A 22,072-nucleotide genomic window follows, 5' to 3' on the forward strand; every position below is an offset into this window, starting at 1 on the left:
TTCACATTATTGGCTGTCCAAAGCATAACCATGCCAAAAAAAGGTACAGTAATAGAGATAATTAACCAAGTTAACAAGATATTTAATTTGGGCAAAGTATCTCAGGCAATAAGCAGGTGTGCAGCCTCCCAAGAGAACCACATTCATCCGTGGGCCACACCAAGATCCTTACTCAAATTCCATTACAAGGGCTGGAGAGCTGGCTCAGAGGCAATGAGCACCCGCTGCTCTTATAGGTGACCGGGCTTCAGTTCTCAACGCCCACATGGCAGCTCACTTTATAGCCCCACTTCCACACTGCTCACATGTGGTACACAGACAATGCAGCCAAACTCATACACGTTAACAACCTCTTTTTAAAGTTGAACATATCCTTAAACTCAATGTTTGACCTCTGAATGCTCTAGAATCTGAGACTTTTTGACACCAACATGATGCCTCAAATAGAACATTCCACACCACGACACTCCACAGTGTGCACAAATATAAATATTAACATACTATATAAGGTACACTGAAACATTAGTCAATTCTGCATTCAGTCTTGAATCTTGCCTCCAATATAACTTTTTACATGAAAATAGTGCAAAATTAATTTTTAAATGTTGAGACACTTCCGGGTCCCCAGCACTTTGACTAAGTAACAGTCAATGTGAAGCATTCTGCTATCCAACTGGAAAAACAAATCAAGATGGAGAAGTGCTTAGTGGTAGCACTGCAGAACATCTATGAAACCCTGGGCTCTAAAGTAACAGGAAAACTGTTGGAACTAAGTTAATAACCCAAAGGCAACACTGTTTGTGGAAACAAGGGGCCTGCCTGCTGCACCTGTGCAGGGGACACCGATGGCCTCACCTGTTATACATATAGACGTGCACACGGCTGGCCTGGAGTGCCGAGTCCAGGTGCTGCAGGAGCGCCTCTGTGGTCAGGACGTTAGCACCTTCTTCTTTCGGAGTCTGTATCATGAGTTGAGGATTAAACATGGCCTCCTCTCCGATCTTCTGGCGGGTATAATTTAATTCTCGACTCACTCGTCCACCAACTGAGGAACACAGTATTGGTCAGAACAGAACTCACCTCAGACCTCTGTGGTCTCACCTGCTAAAAGTCGATTCGGGAAAAAGGAACAAACCAGCAAGGAAACGGGAGTTAGCAGCAATGCTGGCTTTGCAAATGGGAAGCCTAACAAAATAACATCTGTAAGCCTAGGCCTGTCTAGCTGTCTAGCCTGTCGCATGCCCACAGCTACTGGGTGCAGTCTGACTAGACTGCCCTGTGTCTAAGGGGGAAGGGGGGTGTGAAAACTCCATACACCTTTTCCCTGCAGACCAAACCAAAATACCCTGTTAGTCTCTCAGCAATTTCAGGATAAATGGCTTCAATTTAAACTTTTTGTTCAAGTAGTTTAGCAAAGGTAACAAGAAGTTTCTCCTCTGTGGTAAAAGCCAAAGGAAGGTGGTCGTGCATGCTTAGAACACAACCAGTGGGCAGACAGGGACTGTGATTCCAGTCAGAAGAGACAGGCGAACCCCACAGCAGGGGAACAATGCAGTCATGACTCTCACCCCTGGAGCCTGGTTCCACGAGGGTCACCTGGTCAGCACCCAGAAAACACAGGTGTCGGGCCGAGTCACCTGGGAGAGTTCGGCCTGTGCCTGCAAGCTTCCAGGTGACATCGAACCTGCCACTGAGGGCAAGGAGGTGCCCTACCCACACCAACTTGTATCTTCTACAGGTTAGCTGAAGGTAGGCACGCTGGCAACTAGGTCCAGTTGACCCTATTTTAAAACTATTTTTACTCTGGCTCTCCTTTCTGTGTACTTATGTATACTAAGTTTTGGGAGCAAACCAAGCTCAGAATGCCACCTCTGTGCTGAGGGGCGTCTTGGGAGGGGCAGATGAGAGTGGACCTGTCTTCCATGTGCACATACACCAAGGCTAAGGAGGCTGGTCTGAATAGTTCCCAAAGTCACTGATAAGCTCAGTGTTTCTGAAAAGCAGGCCTCCAGCTATAGCTCGGAAAGAACTCAGTGACTGTCACTTTCCCACGAGAGGGAATCCTTTTTCTTCAAGTTTAGTATTCAAGGACATAAACATTTGGTTTGGGAAAGTAATAAGTACTGAGAACAGTGGGGTATTTGGTTCTCTTGGCATATTTTATAAACAAGGGGCAGACTAGAAAGCAAACAATGCCCTCATTAAGAAAACTAGTGCAGAAGCTCAAGCTGGCAGGACCCTATGTGTAGGTCCATGAAGCCGCCAAGGCCACCATGGAGCTCTGAGGTAAGGCTAAAGCATTGTATGGCTGTGGGAGGAGGGCAGCAAAAGGTTAAAAAAAAAAAAAAAGTATTCGAAGTGTGCAGACAGCTTGATGAATGCCAAGGGCCAAGGGCTTCACCAACGTCAAGTTACGGAAAAGCAGGACCATGGGTGTGGCTCAGCACCGGGAGGGCATTCACAAGCCTCAGCATCAGGGAAACTCTGGCAAACTATCTGAAACAGAGGAATACCCCTCTCGTCTACACAGCCAGCCTCTTGGTCACTGTGGCCAGAGGCAGAACACACTATCAGCCAGAGAGCCCACCGAACTTGACACCTGCTAGTGTTGAAGCACTGGAAGCTAAGGAGCCAGTGTTTAGTGCAGGCCACTTGTGAAAAGAACAAGGCTGCCACAGGAGGCACCTCAACCCACACCTGCTCAGTGTTTCGTATGTCACGCCTCATGCCCCAGCCTGTAATGCCCCTCCAGCTTCCTCTGCCTTCCTGCCGCCGGGTCCTGCACAGTACGCAGTGCTTCCGTCTGCTTTTAAAGTTAGAACTCCGGTGACTTCAAACCAAGTGAAATATTATTATTATTATTTTGAAAGATAAAATCAAGCAACAAAGCAGAGTCCCTCCTCCCCCAACACACAACTATGTTCAAGATGGGTTGACCAGTGTCTACCTGTGACCCCCGGGGACTCGGCAGAGAAGTCACTATTTACAGCGCTCACAAATATAAGTGCTCACAAAACCAAGAAACGCACTGCACAGTGTATGTCACACCACTAAGGACATCACTGTACTCTTCCAGACTAAACTCTCACCATGGGGCATTTCAGAAAGGAGACACTTAAAAAAATGTAATTCATGGGCCCTATAACCACCCTGTGGTGTATGTTAAAATACATTTTAAGCAACTCAACATCCATGCTAACTTTAAGAGCACATGAGTTTGTTCTTCTCTATGCTCTAGTGGTAAATATTTGCAAGTTATCTTTCTAAAAGATTTATTATTACTACTGATGTATAACATATTGGTATATGTGTGTGTGTGTGCTATGCACATGAGTACGGGTACCCAGAGTGCATGCAGGACATCAGATTACCCTGGTACTGGAGTTACAGATGCTTGTGGGCTACCCTATGTGGGTTCAAAAGCAGTTTGCTCTCTTAACTGCTGAGCCCTCTCAGTTATGTGACAATCAGTACCAGCCAATGCAGGGCCACAACCACCAGTGATAAAGTGGAACAAGCAGGCAGAGTTGCAACTCTTCCAAGAGTGTGCGCCGACTCGCACCTGCGACCACCGATAACCTCCCTCTGTCTCTAACGCAGCTGCACCCCAGGCCTAACATTTCACCGTGTAACTGAGTGCTTCTGCCAAACGACCAGCTAACTTTGGTACATTCAGCCGCTGTTCATTTCATGTCACCCACAGTTGTTTAAACAACTCAACTCACTCAGGCAGCATCTCTGAATGGGTGTGGTGTATGGCATGTGGCATGTATGTTAAGGACATATGTTAAGGACATATGGTGGACAGGACCAGGAACTCCTTTGTACTGCTTGGTTCCAAGAGGTAGCTATAGGGCCAGTGACATGCACAGGCAATGCTAAGAAAACCAAATGTTGTAAAGGAAAATAAGGTAATGAGGGGCACAGAAAATTGACAGTCAGTGACTTTGAAGAGCTGGAGGATATCATTCTGAAGCAGGAGGCAGCAACTGCAGAGCCATTATATTTCTGCAGGGAGAGAAAAGAGGCCAGTGCGCCTGGAACATGGTCATTTGGTTGTTTCAGGAGATTTTACTCCTGAAACACATCCAGCATCACCAACCACACAGTGTTCATCCTGTCTTACAGCAGCTCTCACCCAAGGCATTCTGAACAAGCTAAGGAACGGTGGCTCTTGGGACAGTTGCTCTGATGTCAGACCCACCTGACTCTTGCTGGCTACCTTGACAAACAGCTATGGTGCATCACAGCGGGACAGCCTGAAGCTGTTCATTCACGATCTGTCTGTCTTCCTTATGCTCTGATGTCCCACAGAACCCACTGTCAGCCCTGCAGACAGGGGTGGACTCCTACCCTCTGACTTAAAAAGATGTGAGGGGCATAAAAGCTCAGGGAGTGGTACAGCAAGTATCAAAGTTTTGTAATCTAAAAATAATTTGCTTCGGATTTAGGATGTAGTTTAGTGACAGAAGATTCACCTAACATGTAAGAGGACTTAAGTTCAATTCCAAGAATGAGTGAACGAAGAAATGAATGAATGAGTGATGAATTTAACTTTAAATGGCATCACCTTTTCTTTTTGGCTACGTGAGAATGCCTGATTTTAACAGTTATTTAAGTCCTAGTCTCTTTCTCACTGTCAAGGTCAAAGCCCCCCACCTACCCACGTTTTTACAAATAATCTAACAAATGCAACATTCACAAAATAATGCAGAGGCAAACAACTATGGGACAAAATGAGCCATAAAACCCAGTATTCTTAGTTAGCTATAGGTTTAGTGAACCATATTGACAGCCATGACTGCTGAGTAATACATGGTCTGTGAATAATATTTCCTGATTTCATTTTGAGACATTTACCTGTTTTTAGTTTTTTGTAATGCAGACTTCCTTGAGAAAAAAAGAAAGAAAGAAAGACAGAAGAAAGAGAGGTACAGAGAAAAGGGAGGGAGGGATAAAAAAAACACTTCCTTGACATGTGGATTAAAAACCAATTTAAGGGCTGGAGAGAGGCTCAGTCGCTAAGAACACTTCTAGAGGTCTAGTTCTCAACAGCATTTCAGGGGAGTCCAGCTCCAGGGGATCTAATGCCTCCTGCCTCCTTGTGCGCTGTATTTGCATACCCACGTGCGGACCACACCCACAAACATATTTGAAAGAAAGAGAGTTAAGCTCACCTGCTGGGGGTGTGTGTCTCAGTTGGCAGAGTGCCTTCCCAGCAGGTAATAAATCCCAGGTTCAAACACTGGCCAAGTAGTGCATCCCTATAATCCCTGTCCTTGAGAGGTAGAGGCAGGTGGATCAAAAGCTCAAGGTCATCCTTAGCTACACAGTGACTTTAAGGAAGGACCAGCCTGGATTCCGTAAGATTCTGTCCAGTTAACAAATAAACAGGCCCAATACAAAGATAACCTTGCTTCATCTTTTAATCCTTCTCCCTAAATGTGTTATCTCTAACAATGAACTAACCATTGGCTTCTCTGAACAAGACTCAGGTTCCCAAGACCCGTAACAATCTTCTGCATCTGTATGACACAGCATCTGCAGAGTTCTGTAAATCACTACTTAGAGAAACTTTGTGCTGCTGCTCCATTAGCTCAGGGCCAGGCACTGAGCAGCGAAGCAGCGCCACCACTGGAGGAGGAAGATTTGGGAACACCATAATGGGGATACAGAGGCAATACTAAGCTAATCAAACTATCCTGCCAGCTTCCTCCAACCTAGAGTGTAATACCTCAGGGATGGTTGAAAGCATCAAATTCCATATCCCAGACTATACTAAACTCATGGTTTGAGCTCTGAAAATGCAGATCAATAGCTTCCATCTTACTTTAAATACAGTAATGCTACATTAAATATTTAATTTTCACTAAGGAGGCTGTACTCTTTAACAGGACCCCATGGTCCTTCTGGTCCCCGGAGGGTCCTGAGCCTTTCTTTTAAATCCTGCATCTCTTTCTCCACAAACAACACTGACACCCATACTTTGACAGAGGTGGCACAAGCACTGCTTCTGCAAAGCACTTCTCAATCAGGCTCTGTGTGTCCTCTTCTCCTCAAACCACCCAGCATGGTTTTCCACAGGGAAGCATGGGGCAGAGCATTCAACCAAGCCGTACTCTCCGGACGGGCACTGCTTCAACCTACTGTAGACCGGAGATCTTCCCCCATGATGTCCCCTGCTGCACCGTTACTGTATTTTGCACAGCCTAAGTAAAGGATGTCTCCAGCATTCATAATAAAAGTTTTCAGCAAAAGCTTCTTGTGAGCTACATAAAGGTGATCTGAAGGAGTTGTGCTTTCCTTCATGAATTCTGAGTCTTTTTAAGGGAGCCACGTTTCCTGCCCCCCCCCCCTTATCCCATGAGTAAATGACAGAGGCAAACAGGGAGCATGGCACACACTCAGAGTCTGTCGAACAAAATGAATGAATGAATGGCCCCAGTACAGAGCCCTGGGAACAGGCAGTCATCTGTACAAGATATTAATTCCCCCCCAAAGCCCCAAAAAGTCAGCCAGTCAAAACAAATGACCCTTTCAGCCTGAAAAGTACCCACTTGGAGTCCAATTAGGAAAATAGAGTCTGTGCATATGAAGGCACATTCACATTTGACTAATCCTCTGAATTATCTAGCAGTTTCAAAAAAAGATTCCACCACCACCCCTTTGGTTGCTTAAGGTCCTTTCAATGATGTGACTGGCTACCGAGAGGACCAGAAGATGCTCACCACTAAAATAAAGACCCACAAAACTATTGGCACCGATTCATTTCTAAATTTAGAGAGCAGAAATAAATCGGTAATAATGTTGGTAGTAAATGGACTGAAAACTCAGGGTGATGTTTACTCACTCTCCCCATCTACCTCTCTTATGGGGGGGTGCTACTTAAAGTCTGGGGACCTTTATTTCCCTCTCATTATGAAAGTATAAAGTGCCTACCACTTTGGAAGATGCTGGAATCAGACAGCTCAAAGTGTACTGGTACCTCCTAAAAGAACAACCACTCCAAAACCATGTTGAAAGCAAGGCACATCCGCTCCCTCCCTCCCTCACCCAAAAGACCACACCTTGGAGAGCTGATGACAGGTAGTGAGCATGCTGGCACACCCACCAGAGGACTGGGCAGGCATCCATGCCCTACCCCTCCCCAACCCCCATAGACCAGCAGCTTGCAATGCCATCTGTTACCAGCCTCGCCAGGGCTGCTTCCTCTTAATGGCTTTCCCTGAGACCAACCCACTGGCCCTGTCAGATGCAATCAGGTCAGCCTAGCACTCTGCCACCAGGCCTGTGGCCTGCAGCAGCTCCTGGGAAAACCCTTCATCTGTTGGCGGCCCCTCCTTCATCAGTCATCAGCTGCAGGAGAAAGGGAAGGATGTATATGCTCTCACCCAAACCAAACCACAGTGTTTTTCTGACTTCCTAAAGGGCCCAGCCAGGTCCATCCTCTGTCCCTCACTGTGTGCTTGCCAGGCTGTGAAGTGCCCCAAGCTCAGAAGAAAAGCCCATCACCTGATCGTTCTGCAGCAAAAATGAGCACTAAAGGAGATTCAACTCTTTCAAGCAGTAAAACCAGGAACCAACACAAGTAATTACGTTTAGTTAAGGCCTGAGGTCTTAATTTAAAAAAATAAAAAGGGCTGCGCCTGGCATGGTGGTACATGCCTTTAATCCTGGCACTTGAGACACAGAGGCAGGCAGAGCTCTGTGAGTATAAGGCTAGCCTGGTCTACAAAGCAAGTTCCAGGCCAGTCAGGGCACACAGTAAGACGCTATCTCAAAACACCAAAGTATGTAATTAATAAAAAAAAGGGGCTGGAGTGTCACTCAGTTGGTAGTGTCTACCTACTACACCCAAAGCTGAGCCTGGTGGCTCTTGTGAGCAGGAAGCTCAAAGCCTCAGCTACATGAGACTCTGTCTCTATAAAATAAAAACAGAGAGCAATAGAAACCATGTATTTGCTGGTCATGGCTGTGGCATGACACTAACCCCAGGTTCCTTCTTTGTGAAGCTGACATGTCTATCTGTCAGTCCTCTGAAAGCCCTCATCTAGCCTCTTCTCCCTGAGCAGGCATGCAGCGGAGCTAGTGCAGTCCTCACCTTAGAGGGCAGGCTCCCTGGCCTCCGGGAATCACCACACTGGCTTCCCTGTCATCTGTGCAGGGAGATCCGCAGCACTGGGGGCCACTTTCATGATTTTGTTGCCATCAGGATTAGCTGGATTAGGGGCCAGTACATAAGGACCCCCTGGTGCCAGGAGGAAGTTCCATCACCGGGTCAGCATGGTGTGTGAACTATGTTCTGTCAACACTACCACTTCTTTCAGCCACCAACCAGAAAGCGGGGGAGGGAAGAGCAGAGAAAAATGCTTAGAGCGGAAAATGTTCAAGTGCCTCACTGCATCCCCCAACAGGCATTTCAAAGTGTGAGCCTTTCAGGGCTGTCCTTTCAAACAAGGGCCCTACTTGATTTTTTTTCCCCTATTTTATCTGTAAAGAACTTAGTGGGTTCGACAATGATTACAGACAGATAAGGAAGTGCTACTACCCAGAGGGGTAAAATAAACACCACACCACACACACAAGCACACACACACACACCTTTTCCCTATGTCCAAGATAGCCTCTCACAGCGAGGAACTCTCCCCATACTTACTGTGAAGGAAAACAATGTGGGTCGGAGGGGAGAGCAGAGAAAAAGAACAATGACAAAACCACAACTTCCAGCTCCTTTCACAGCTCAGTGCCTGGAATTCTCCTTCCAGGAGACCTTCAGTCCACTTCCCCACCTACCCGGCCATTCCCACTCATGAAGGCGTGCTTAAAGTACCACTGCAGAGAAAGTGATGGGACTTCTAAGTGTGCACAAGCGTGTGTGTGTGTGTGCAACGTTACAGAACTGGCTTGCACAGAACTGGGCTGTTCCATCAAAGCAGTATCTGTTATATTTCTGTCTTTCTCTTCTGCTCGGCGTATTCACCAAGGAGAGAAAAGAAGGTAAGCTTTGGCGGCCCTGACCTGCAGCTGGGACACAATACTTTCGCACAGCCCTGCCGACCCCTGACATAAATTTTACTCCGCAGCTGGCACTTACACACTCAACATTTCCATATGTATAGCTGCGCCGTGCTAATTATGCTAATCACCTGTCTAACTCGCTGCTGCGAAAAATGGTTGCATTTAGCAGTCCAGTGCTTACCAATGCAGCTTACTGTGTGGCTGAAATGTACATTCAGACAGCCCTGAATGGCAAGATTTTTCCACGTTGCTGGCTACATTCAGGCCTCAGAAAAATTTATTCAAGTCAACTGGTTTCGGTCCGCAACAAAAAAGTTACGAGAAAAAAGTGAGCGTGTTCTTGCCCTAACATTCTGGATCTGCTTGCAAGCAAAATGATAAATCAATTGGTGTGGGAAACAAAAAGAGAGAGAGGTTTCTTTGGGGAGCCCATGTGAAACTGTAGCCTATTTAAAAAGAAGAAGAAGAAGAAAGAAGGTAAAAAAGGGGGTCACCCTATCCCCCAAATCTCTAGAGAGAGCAGCTAACAGATATTTACTCCTAATCCAGGGTCTCTCAACTGCAAGAGCTGCTTGCAGTTGAGCACGGCATTAGATGTACATTTCCTGGACCATATATGGATTAAAATGATGGCATCACACTGGACATCTTTTTAACTAATTATTGCTGTTTGAACCAACTGGGAGGGCACAGGTAAAAAGAAATCACCTCTTAGGCAGCTAGGAAAAATCTTGTTATTTTCTTCCTTAGAAAGTCTGAGGCATGCGTGATGTTTAACTCTAGTTTGTGTAGGTTTCTTGTTTCCCACTAAAGGAGCAAAGGAAACTGAGGAACATGGGAGGGAAAGGTGGGGGCAGGGAAGATGGGCAGATGGGGAGAGAAAGGCAGGGAGTCAAGAAGCCTCCATTTTCTGTAATCTCAAATTTCCTGTTTTTACTATTACCATTTCTTAAAGGAGTGCTTCCTGAGCATGCTACAAATGGATTTAAATCAGGAGAATATTAGAGCAGTTATTTTAACAATCACCAAAATCCGATTTCCTCCTAACTCACAAAATATGTTCTTTTTTTTTTTTTTTTCCTTAGCCGTGAGTCTGGCCCTTCTGGACAAGCTCTGTGGTCTCCTTAGACCTTCCACTGTTCAAATGCAGCCCTGTAAAAACACACCTGAGTGGACAGCTGCAGGGTCCTGCCTTCCCTCTAGAAAGCACCAGTAGGCTGGAAAGCCATGCGTCACACCAGGCATCTTGAGCCACCTCTGGGGGCTGTATCCCAGCAGCCCTGTGGTAAATCTTGAGCTTAGACCAAGGTGAACCAAACCCAGCAGGCTTTCTCTGACACCATAGGAGGTCCTGAGGAGAGCTGGCCTTTCTCGGCCTAGCTTCCTCTCACCTTCCAATTTAACTAGGAGCAGATGGCAAAAACACTGTTCACAGTAACGTAAGGATGCTTCTTAAAGGACACAGCTTTCTTCCTTCTCATTCCCAACCCCCGTGCTATTCAACTTGGTAGGGGAGGGCAGAGGAGAGACTAGAAGTCAGAGCTTTGGGCATGCTACTAAGTGCTGCACTACTGAGCCACATCTTCAATCTGTGCAAAGGCAAGTTGCTTCTCTACCTCATCTGAGCACAGGTTGCTGTTAGTTGCCTTTGAAGGTGTTCATTTATCTGGGTTTTGGATTTCCAAATCTTGCCTGTGCAGCCCCTAACTCAAGCAGAACCACTGCACTCAGTGGGCAGCCAAGGGCCTGCTCTGCTGGGTCTCCTTTCCTTAAATAGGAGGTGGACCACCCTGCCTCGTGGCACAGAGCAGTGTTTACATTGCAATCCTTGACTATGTAACACATCTGGCATTTTTGGGCAGGATCCCTGAGCGAGTAGCCAGAGGCCCTTCAGCACACTGACTGAAAGCCCATTTCCAGTTCCTTTTGCTTTCTTCTGTCCATGTCTCCTCAAGAGCTGCAAACCATCTCAGCTGCTACACTGACACCCACAGCTGCTTCTTTTCATTTATCCCAACAGGAGGGATATAAAGCATGTACTGCCATGAGCACAGGGACCTCCTGCTTCCCGACCTCACCTCCATATGGGACTGTTCAGGCAAATTCACACCTGGGCCTGGATCACAAGTCCTGCCTTCTCACATTAAGCCTCTCCAACAACGCTGTCTTTCATTAGCAGGTACCTGACCGTCCACCAAAGAAACGGTTTCTCTAACACAAGGCAACTGTTTTGCCAACTATGCTCTAAACTCCAATTAAATCCCAACACCTCCCCTCCCAGGGGAAAGGGATGGTATGCAACTTTCTGGACAAGGAACTCCTGCACACCTCCCAACATGCAGGCAGTTTCTCAATAGCAGCATTTTACTGTCTAGGAAGAATAATTTTTTTTTCTGCGAAATCTACTTACATGCTGATACTCAGGAAAAAAATACAATGTAATACAAAGGGTATATCAGTCTAATATAAAATGATCAACAATCTGATTTGAAAGGTAGAAACCCTGTACAGCGCCTCTAGGGCAATCTTGATTTTATCTGTGCTTCAAAAGAGTTTCCTCCTGCTGTCCATGCTGAACTGCCTTCCCAAGAAGAACCTTTTGAACTCTGGGATGTCAACAAAGATCTCTCAGGAGGATGAAACATCTAAGGCTATGGAGTCAGCCAAAATTTGGATAAGAAAAATCAGTCCTCTTCTGTCTCTAGCAAGGCTCTGTGTTCCCACTTGCTGAATGGGTGTTCCACTTAGGGAAAGGCTGAAGTAGGGTGCCCAGGTGGGAATGTCACAATTTGTGTCTCAGCAGCTCAGAGATGCTACATGGCCCAATCCTACCTTACCATCATGAGCCACAAGAAGGACAGGGGGCTAGGACTTATTTCATATACTCTTTGGCCACTTTATACGCGTAGAAATAATATCTCCATGGGTCCTAAAGATACCTTATATACCTGCAAAAATGCCGGACTCCTTAACTTGAAAAGAAAGTCCTTTGCTGGTCCAAACCCAGCAGAGCACTCCGTGGACCCACCACAACCCAGGGCATACAAGAACACACCTACTAGTTCCTTCTTAACTAACCAGACAAGTGATCTTATCCAACTTGACCCACTTGGGAGGAAATGAACACTTGAGCAGTTTAGGAGCAAGGAGTGGCTGACAAGAGACAGGAGGAAAAGGAAGGATACAACCTATCAGGAGCCTGTAGCAGTCACTGGAAACAACAGCTAATACAATATGAAAATCTAGGGATACAGTGATTTTTACAGATAATACCCTCACCTTCCTCGCCCCTAAAACTGTCAAAACAATGTTGCCAAGAGTTAAAAGACTTGTGCAAAATGGCTTCCACAAAATCTGGTTTCCTTCAAATTAACTGTAAAATATTATTGTATTTAAGAGCCTAGACACATCACCTCCTTAGCACAGCACACTCTTCAGCATTTCCCTCAAGCACTCAACTGTGCAGGAGGCAGCCACAAGAAGCCCCTCTCTGCATACAGAAGCCTCTCTCTGCAGAACTTGGTAACCCTCTCCACCCTCCAGCGAGACATTAAGAAGGGCAAATAAGTACCTCCTCACCCCAAGCAGATGGGGTTCCAGGGGTCATAGGCAGGTCAGCATTGAAGGAGAAATCCTAACGAAATATAAACAGGGTACTGTGGAAAGCAGACCAATCTCCCCAGTGCTCTGGCCAGCATTAATCTCGGCATCAGCTGCAGTGCACAACCTAAACACACTGACCAGGCAGCTCATCCATCTGGAAGCTGTCATCTCCTGGAAGCTGGATGCCTCTGAAACAATCCATGGTCCAAGCTGGTTTAGGAACTTCTTGATGGGTCAAGAATGGTGGGCAGCATTGAGATGAGTTTGGAGCCCACCAACTGCACCACATGGGGATGCCTGAGCCACTTGTACCCAACAACTTACTTTTGCTCCTCTCCTTGTGTTGTGGGCATTTGCTTTTTAAATAACCACCTCTTGTTCATCAAACTGTGCAGACGCACACTCACAGTGGTGGCTTTGCAGACCCAATTACACCTTCAAAGCACTGTTCTATACAGTCACTTATCCCAACTTAGTGGTTCTCAGCTGGACATCTAGCAATGGACACTAGAGCAGGGCTGCTGGCACCTAGGGGTGGAGTCCAAGGGTTCCCTACAGAGTACATAGCCGCTCACAGTGGCAGAGTGCCAAGGCCGAGCAACAGAAGGATGGTTGCTCTAACTGTGTAGACCACACAGAAAGCACACAGTACAGACCCGAGAGTGTGACTGCCCAGCACATAAGTATTTTTTTAAAAATGCAAAAACCATCCATTTCTCTTTAATACTCTTGTCCTCTTCCCTTATACTGCCTTAAAGCCCTTAACAAGCAAACACCAGGGGCAATATGGAGTCATTTCAAGGTTGTTGCCCTTTTCAGAAGAGAAGGCCAGCGGCTGGCTAAGCTTTTATCTCAGGAAGATAAATGAAGGTTCTGTCATAGGAGTACTTTGACAACAAACTTGTGACAGGGAACTGGAGTGAAGGAGAGGGGAAGAGAAAGGAGGGAAGGAGTATGCAAAGGGAAATAGTTATTAAGGAGGGTAGAAGGACAGATCTGCTAAGGCAAAAGAAAGAGATGCCATTGAGAAATGGGCAGGATTTAAAAAACAAAACCCGTTCCTTCAGCACCCTGAGAGGCAAAAATGCAAGCACTTCTGTTATCAGGAAGGGTACCAGAACCACAGACCCAAGACAGGATCTTACAGGAAAAGCCCCGGGGCCTCTGCCACTCTACCTACACAGCCCTGCAGACCTTTCAAGCTACCAGATGCCCATCCTCACTTCAGTAACCCTGTCACTGGAAGGCAAGCACTGAAGGCCACCCACAAATTATTTTTTGAGCCTTCACCCTATCCTCTTCCTTCTGCCCCTCTACCTTCCTAAGCCTAGGGCCATCTCGGAAGTCTTCCCGGATTTTCCTACTGACTTGTCTATAGACGCTAATCAACCTTTCTCAGGGGTTTTGGCCAGGCACAGAGAACCTGCAGTGACCAATAGTTCTACGTGGAAATAACCATTTGTGTTTTTGTGTTTCTGTGACAGTAGGTGCCCACTTTTGGGCCATTCACAAGTAAGCTTCTATTGACATCTATGACATTAAAAAAAAAATACACCCTAAGACTCAGAGTGGCACCTCACCTATAATGGGCAGTTTCTTCAAGTATACCAACATCTTGACAGAATAAAGTAATCACATATGAATGGATAATGTGTATTTGTGAGAAAGGAAGGCAGGGAGAAGACAATAGCTTCTTCCTGTCGTGTGAATGGGTTCATAAGCTACGCTGCTATGAAAAGTCAAAACAAAGATATGGATGTCAAGGAGGTTCCATAATTTTCTGGCTGTATTAAAACTCTTTGGCAGATAAAATACACATAGTAAGCTTGAGCACAAAGGTAACTCATCACAGATCTTTTTTTTTTTTTTAATGACAAGAGAAATATCCTTTCCAAACTGTCCTCCAGCTTCCCAGCCTCCCTTTTTCCTTAAAATCTTAGTCTTTTCTCTCTTCTGTTGCTTAACTGGAGACATGTGAGACCTCTCCGTGTCTGGTGTGTACAGCCAGCTCTTGGCTCCTGTAATCACACCCAGAACCTGAAGAAAGCATCATGTAACAGATGACTTTGCTGACAGTGATGAAGAATTTAACTAAGAGACTAGAGCAAAGATGACCCTAAGCTTGGGTCTGCTGCTCATTTTAATCCGCTGACTTCTACTGTCACCCACAACCATCAGGAATTCACTGGAAAAAGCAAATGTTCACAGTACTCTCAGGGCTGCTGACACGAACACTAAATCTGATATGCCATACCAAATGTTACGTTAACACTGAGTTCCTGTTGTCAAGTTTACCTACGTTTACCGAACTTCTTGTAGAGGCAAGAATAATAAATAAGTGAATGAATGAGACCAAGAGACAGCATCAGACTAAGTGACCACCTAAATCAACAGTAGGCAGAGAGAACATGAATGGACATGTAGACCACCATTTATGGCCATCGTTTGAAAGATCCTCATTTGAAAAAGAGACAACTGTTACATGGAACATTATATACATATATGATCATGTTATAAAAAATAAAATAACAGATGTTGTTTGAGTTCTAGGGCTTGTGACAATACTACCTGGAGTACGGCGGTTGCTCAAAAAGTTGGGACAGAGTATTAGGCCTGAGAACCAATGAGCCATACTAAAATGTCAATGCCTGGAGTTTGGAAGTAGCTCCGTGGAGGAGTGTTAGAAGAGAATGATGGTGAATAGGGTTCATCTTCTATAGCAGTAAAAAAGAAAAATCCTCAAGACGCCAAAAGCAGGCCAAGGGCCTGCCTCAGGTGTGCCCTCCCTGGCACCTTCCCACTCAGCCAGCCCCTTCCTACAGCTCACAGAATTCTTGAAACAATGTTTCTATCTCTATAAGCTTGTTAAAATCTATGGAAACATCTGCTTCAATTACTAAACACCAGCTTGTTGCATAGCCACTCGGTGGAAAAAGGCCAACTGTGGAGCCTAGCTCTGTTTCTAGTCTACAGCCCTAAGGTCAGTTCCTGTAGCAGGGAACTTGGGTCCTGGTGGTTACTTCCCCGTTCCAGGATCTTGCAGTGTGGCCTGGTCCTTCTACACCATCTTGCCTCCTGTCTCTCCAGTACCTTTCCTACCTCAAGATATCCACTAAAGCCTTCTTTCTCCAAATTTAACTTTCATGAACCAGTTCAAGCGTGAACACATACACACTCAGTGAAAATGCACTGAATTTTTGCAGTCTGAAGCACAAGGCACCCTGCAGTATCTCCACCACAGTGCCAAGGAGAGTCAGGAACATTACATATACTAAGGAAACTTGTTGCTAGGGACATAGTGAGTACTCAATAAAACTATTCTCTGAACTACCAATGACAAAGTGAAGTGGGTAAATTACCTAATGGAATCAATCCAAGAGACACTTTTGTACTCATTAACCAAGCTACTTAAGGCAGGAATGTGTTCTGGTCTTAACGATTAGGATTATTATTTTAATTGTCACTTTTCAACTAAATACTCCACCATTAGTCTGCAAAACACTGAAAAACTAGGTTAACAGAATATTCTGGAAGGTTAGTTTCCAAGAGCATCCTGACACTGGTTACCTAAGAAATTACTCATTAACTCCAGTTTCCAAATTCTGTCTTGGGTGGCTTACAGTAGGCATGCTCCAGATATTTGGAGTTGAAACATCTGCCCAACTACCCTGATGATGTCCAAAGCAGTGCTTGCCAGAGGCTAAAATGTTTTCAAACAAGGGTTTGGTACTTTTCAAAGAGTTAACTGAGAAACGACAGACAAAGAAAAGAAAAAAGGAAAAAGAAAGCCTATAATCACAAAGACTATAAAAGCTTCCACGGTGGTGGAAATGGGGTGTGCTGGGGGGGGAACAGCAAACCTATTTTCAATTTACAAGGCCTTTTATAGATCAGGTTCCACAACCCCCAAATTGAGGAACAAAAATAAAAGACTTGAGACACACAACACACACACTGGGATGGGGGGGCACCGATGGCCCCTCCCATCAAACCTGCTACATTCTTTAAAAAAACAAAAAACAAAACAACTTTCTTTCTTGCAAGGCTGCCAAACACTGCCTCCCCAACAATAATTCCATTTAAAAAACCCCACCCACGAGAAAACATTAATCTACTTTGCAAAAATGTGTTCCAGTTTGCGCTTTACTATTTTTTTCAACTCTCCCCCCGCCCCCCCTTTTTTTTGTACCTTGAGACAAATGTTTTTTCCCCCCCAGAGTTGAAAGCTGTCCAAAAACAGGACCACACACGCGGCCGCCTCCGCAGGCCCGCGCGGCGCCCGCCCCCCGCGCGCCCAGGGGGCGCGCACACTCCCTGCAGCCAGAGGGGTGGCCTTGCCCTCCACCCCTTCTCCTTTCTCCGCAAACGCGGTGGGTGGGTGGGGGGAGGGAAGGAAGCAGAGGCTGGGAGCCCGGATCTGAGAGGCTTTCCCAGGCCGCGGCTCCACGGCCGGAGCCAGGCAGGCGACCGTGCCGGGCCTCGAGGACCAACCCCCTACCCCGGCCCTGCGGAGTGGTCCGTCCCGCGCAGGGGCCCCGCGCCCCTGCCACTCTCTCCCACCACACCTAGCAAAGCACAGCGCCCCGAGTAGATTACAGCGCGGCCTTTGTCGGGCGGGCCTGGCTACAGGCCAGGCATGCAAACAATAAACAGTCGCCCCTGGTGCGGGCAGAGGCTTCGTTGGCTACAGGGAGGTTCTAGGTGCAGACTGGCAAATATCTTCATCAAACGGAGGGAAGGGAAGATGAAGGACGCGCCAGCGGCGCCGGGTCGCTTACCTTCCACCCACAGCTCCTCCACGTTGGTCTCGAGATTAGCTGCCTTTAATCCCACAGCGAAGGCCCCAAATATGAGGAGACCCACAACCAAAAACTTGCCGCAGTTCTTTTGAATGTAACAACCCAGTTTAAATAACAGTCTCTGAAACTTCGCTCTCAGCCACAGCGGCGCTTTCCGGCCAGTAGCCTTCCCCTGGGGACAAAACAGAAGGAAGGCGTGAACGCGACGCCGCGGAATCGCTGTCCGCGCTCACCGGCCTGGGATATCCCCCACCCCACCCCGGGCAGCAGCGGAGGACGTGTACAACCAAGGCGCAGAAACTCGCCCTCGGGGCTGGAACCTCGACAGTCCAGAGGGAGCTCTGGGGGTTGGGGGATGTGGCTGTAAATCAGTTAGGCTGCAGCGTGGGAACTGTACTCAAGGGACCAGGGGGCGCCCCCCACGCGTGGCCTGAGCACCACCCGAATGAGACTTGGGGTGCAGGAGAGAGAGTCTAAAGGAGGAGACACCCCGAACAACCAGGCATTAGTACCGCGGACCTGGAGAGGCAGGGCCTTAGTGACCCTAGAGAAGCCAACACTACAGAACCACCAGGACAGGGAGCCCCTTCCCCTAAGTCCTGCTCCAACCTTTGGCCTCCTCTGGTGCCCCGGAGGGCTGGTGAGGAGCGCAAGCGCACTTGGGGACAATATATTGTGACCGTGGCCCCCGGCCTGGCGTGGCTGTACGCGGGGTCCACGTGGTGAGCCCAACAGCCACAGCTCGCTCCACACACTTTTCCCCAGCGCCAGGAGCCGCCGCAGGAGCTCACTTAGGAAGTGCGGCAGCCATCTGCAAACTTACACTATTTGTGCTCGGAAGAGGGCGGCCACAAGGATCTTTCCCTCCTCTCCCACTCCCTCCGGGTGAATTCTTTAAAAAAGGCGAGTGCACGGGGAAGAGGCCCAAGCCGGCGGGGGTCCTGGCTGGGCACGGGCGGCTCCCGGGGCGGCGGAGCCCCGGTGCTGGCCAGGGCCCCAGCGGGCCTCGGGCTAGGTGCTGGCCTTCCCCGGATTCCACACATTGCAGCCAGCCTCGTAAACACAATGAACCCGGTCGTTCCGCACAGCCGGACCGAAGATTTAAGGTGGCAACTTGTTTACAACCGGCCCTCTCTCCGGCTAGCTGGGAGAAGAGGCGGCCCACAACCTGCAAGCGAGAGGACGTCCTCTCCCGAGAATAATTTTTAAGGGAGCAGAAATTTTAAGCTCAAAAGAAGCAGAACCGGCTGCCAAAAAAGGAAACCACCTTTACTTTGGCTCCCTCCCCTCTGCCTCTCTCCGCCTCTACTCCGCCTCCCCCTCAAAGAGGTTAAGAAATGTGGCAAAGCGGAGGCTGAAGCTGCTGCCGAGGGCAGGGGCGCGGGAGAAGGGCGCCGGGGCCGGGGGCAGCGGCGCACCGCGGCCGCCCTGGAGGTGGTCCACTCAGGACGGTTTCCAAAGCTCCGGAAAAGGCTCACCAGGGAGGGCGTGTGCGCGCGCACACCACACACGCGCGCGCGCACACGCACACACACTTACACATACACACGCATGCACGCACCCCTCCACCCCCTGCGGACCTCGGAAGTCCGGAGGGAGGGTTTGAAAATCTCAACCTTCACTCGTCTGCTGCTTTCTCAGCAGAGTGTGTGTGCCCGTGTGGCAGGGACCCCAAAGAGGAGGAAGAAGGGAGAGCAGAGCGGGAGGAGGGGACAGGCGTGCACCTTGGAAATCTGCTCCAGAGCGAAGGCGGCGTCGCAGTAGCTGGGCCGGTGCAGATAGTCCCGGTCCGGCGCGGCGCGGCGCGGCCCCCCGGTCCGTCTGCGCCTCCCGCCGCCGGCCTGCCCGCTCAGGGCCCCGGCGGCGTTAGCAGCCGAGGCCATGTTGCCGCCGCCGCCGCGGGCTCCGGGCGCGCCTGGGCGCTCGGCTGGCGAGGACGCTGCTGGCCGCCGGGCTCTCCGGCTCCGGGTGACAGAGCCGCCGCTGCCGCTCACACGGCGGGCGCTGCGGGCGCTGCGGCCGCGGCCGCCGCCGGGGACTCAGACCCTGCGCCTTCCATTGCCACATTGCGCGTGAGTCCCGAGGTCTCTGCGGCCGCCGCTGCCCACATCCAGCTCGCGGGAGGGCGAGAGCCGGCGGTTCCAGGGCGCGCCTCGCGGTCCCCAAGTCCCCCCCAGACGTCCCCGCCCCGCGCCGCGACCCCTTCACGGCAGAAGGCGCGCGCAGACCCCCGCCGCCCGCGCCGGCTCCCTCGGCGCCTGCTGCCGGCGACGCGACGGTGCCCGGCGGGTCTCAGCGGTGCCGGGCCGGGGCTGCCGCCGCTCCCGGGGCTGCGGCTGGGGCTGGCGGTGGAGGCTTCCGAAGCGGCTGCTCGCTCTCGGGCTGCTGGGTTCGCGGTGGCTGCTCGGTCCCGGACTCTGCTTTCTTGTTCTCCTCACCGACCCGCTGGACCATTCTGCCCCCGCGCCGCGCGCCTCTCTCGCTCCCGGGACCTGGGGACTCCGCTCTGTGTGTGTGCAGCGGGCAGCGGCCGCAGCAGCTCCTTGACTCAATAGATGAGATGGAAGAAGAAAAAAAAGAACTCTCTCCATTTGGAGAAAGAGGAGGAGGAGGAGGAGGGGAGGGGGTGGAGGGGGAGAGAGCGAGCGAAAGAGAAAAAGGCTGGAACTCCCGCCCCCGGGGCTGTCAGATGGCTTGGGTTTCTGCGACGCGATTGGCTCTTGGAGGGCAGAAATTACTCAGCAAACATGACTATTATTAGCTGCTTAGCAACAGCTCACCAAAGTAGAGAGACCACCCAGGTAGGCAACCCCGTGTGTGCGTCCCCGGCTGGGGGGGGGGAGGGCGCTCGCTCAGCGCCAACCTTCTCGCAGGCAATACTTCCATTAAGGAATGCTTCCCCCCTCCTTTCTTATTTCTTTTCTTTTCAACAGTGTCTTCTTTTTGTGAGACGCCTTTTGCGAGCGCGCGCGCATTCACACACACACACGCACATACACACACGCTCACACACACAGGAGCATTTTGCCTCGCGGTAGACACGGGGGATATGTAATATTTTTTTAAGCGCTTAAACAATTTCTGAAATTCCTCAAAGAAAACCCTTTTAGAGGCACTTTGGCCTCAAGCTGCAGCAAATACTGGGAGGTCCGGCTTGAATTCCCAGGCCTGCACCAGTAATGACAGGGTGGTGGATAGTGCGCCAATGTGTGCCAATTTTTTTTTCCTCCTCTTTTCTTTTATAACCAAAGGCAAGACTTAGACTCTCACAGGGAACAACGCCTCGTATTAAGATAAACAAAATGGAAAGTTAAAGAGGAGAGCAAGGGTGTTGGGAAAAGCCACCCTTTTTAAAAATCCCTCTCACTCCCCTAGCACACCCCACCCCACGCAAACACACACAACAGCACAGTCCAATTTGAGTAAGTTTGTAAAGAGAAGCCAGACACACCGTCTCGTAGAAGTAGAGGCTTTTTTTTTTGAATCTTTAATATATAAAAAGAAACATCTTTTCAGCAGGCCAGAGAAATGGACTGAAAGATTTCCTGATTATTTGGGGTTCATCTGGACTCCCCATTAATTAATCACATTCTTAAATAAAGTCGGTCTTAAGCTTTTTTTTTAAAAAAAATAATAAAACTCGGTATGCATCCTGGACGCAGAAGGGAATAAAGGCTTTGATGTCGAATTCATTTTAAACAGTTTGTGCTTAGATCCGGATAGTGAGTCCAGTGTCACTAAGACTTCTCGGGGATTCGCTTTACATTGAACATAAAAGGAAAACAAACAAAAAACAAAAACGACGACGTGGGGAGAGGGAAGTGAATCTTGGAGCCAGCGACAAATTAAACTATGCAACTACGCTCTTTAAAAGTAAGAAGAAAAAAAAAAAAGAAAAGCACATTCCATTCTCCAATAAGTTTTCAAGTTCCTCCTCTCTGCAGTAGACACCAGACCAAGAAATACGGGATTTTGCTAAGTCCTATTTTTCTTTTCCGATTTGAACTGCAGAGGGAACCGGAGTAGTGAGTAGCCAAATGAAGCCGTGAAATGGGGCAGTGTGGCTTTAAGATGCACACGGTGTGTGTTCATTGAAAAAAAAAAAAAAAAAGAAAGAAAAGGAAAGAAAGAAACCCAGATGGAGGGAAAGGGGGAGGAGCAGGGAAGAAGGCGGAGCCTGCTTCGCCACGTGACCGACACCAAGAGGCCCATCCGCGCGCCCGCGATAGTGCGCGCCCGCGCGCTCCGGCCTTGGGCCCGCGGGCGGGTGCGGGCGCGGGCGCGGGCGCAGCAGGTAACAGGGGGCGGCGCGCTGGGACTGCCATCTCCGAGCCCTCACAGCAGTACGCACCGCCACCCCAGGCCCCGGACGGTTTGCGCGCCCTACCGGAGCGGACAGACATGCCGGACACGCCGTAGTACATTCCTAAAGGCGGCCCGGCCCCCTTGTGCTGTCCAATGCGCGCGCGGCCTCCCCGCTGGCGGCCAATGGCAGCGCTCCGGCCCTTCCATTCAGCGGCGCCGGCTGCGGCTGGCTAGGGGCGCGCGGCCACCGGCTGTGCTTGCGGCTCGGGGGTGGGGGTAGGGGAGGAGGCGGTCTTCCCCTCCCACCAGGCTCCAGTCCTCCGTCGCTGGCCAGCCTGCCTACCCCC

The 22,072-nt window shown here is 49.2% G+C and overlaps 1 protein-coding gene across 4 annotated transcripts in view; it reads right to left on the reverse strand.

Annotated features, from left to right (window-relative positions):
• The window catches only part of Ptch1 (patched 1), a 64,540-nt gene that overhangs the window by 37,359 nt on the left and 5,109 nt on the right, over positions 1–22,072 (reverse strand). For 2 of the 4 annotated variants that reach the window (XM_060380334.1, XM_060380333.1), the window contains exons 1-3: positions 19,145–20,054; positions 17,400–17,592; positions 856–1,045 (exon numbers count right to left, since the gene is read on the reverse strand). In XM_060380334.1, coding sequence (XP_060236317.1) covers positions 856–1,045; positions 17,400–17,592; positions 19,145–19,303 — 542 coding nt within the window. In that variant the 5' untranslated portion in view covers positions 19,304–20,054. Of the gene's footprint in view, positions 1–855; positions 1,046–17,399; positions 17,593–18,243; positions 18,596–19,144; positions 20,055–22,072 lie in introns of those variants that run through there. The other 2 variants (XM_021642542.2, XM_021642541.2) reach the window with 2 other exon arrangements.

The sequence above is a fragment of the Meriones unguiculatus genome, chromosome 3, assembly GCF_030254825.1.
Source record: "Meriones unguiculatus strain TT.TT164.6M chromosome 3, Bangor_MerUng_6.1, whole genome shotgun sequence".
NCBI lineage: Eukaryota > Metazoa > Chordata > Mammalia > Rodentia > Muridae > Meriones > Meriones unguiculatus.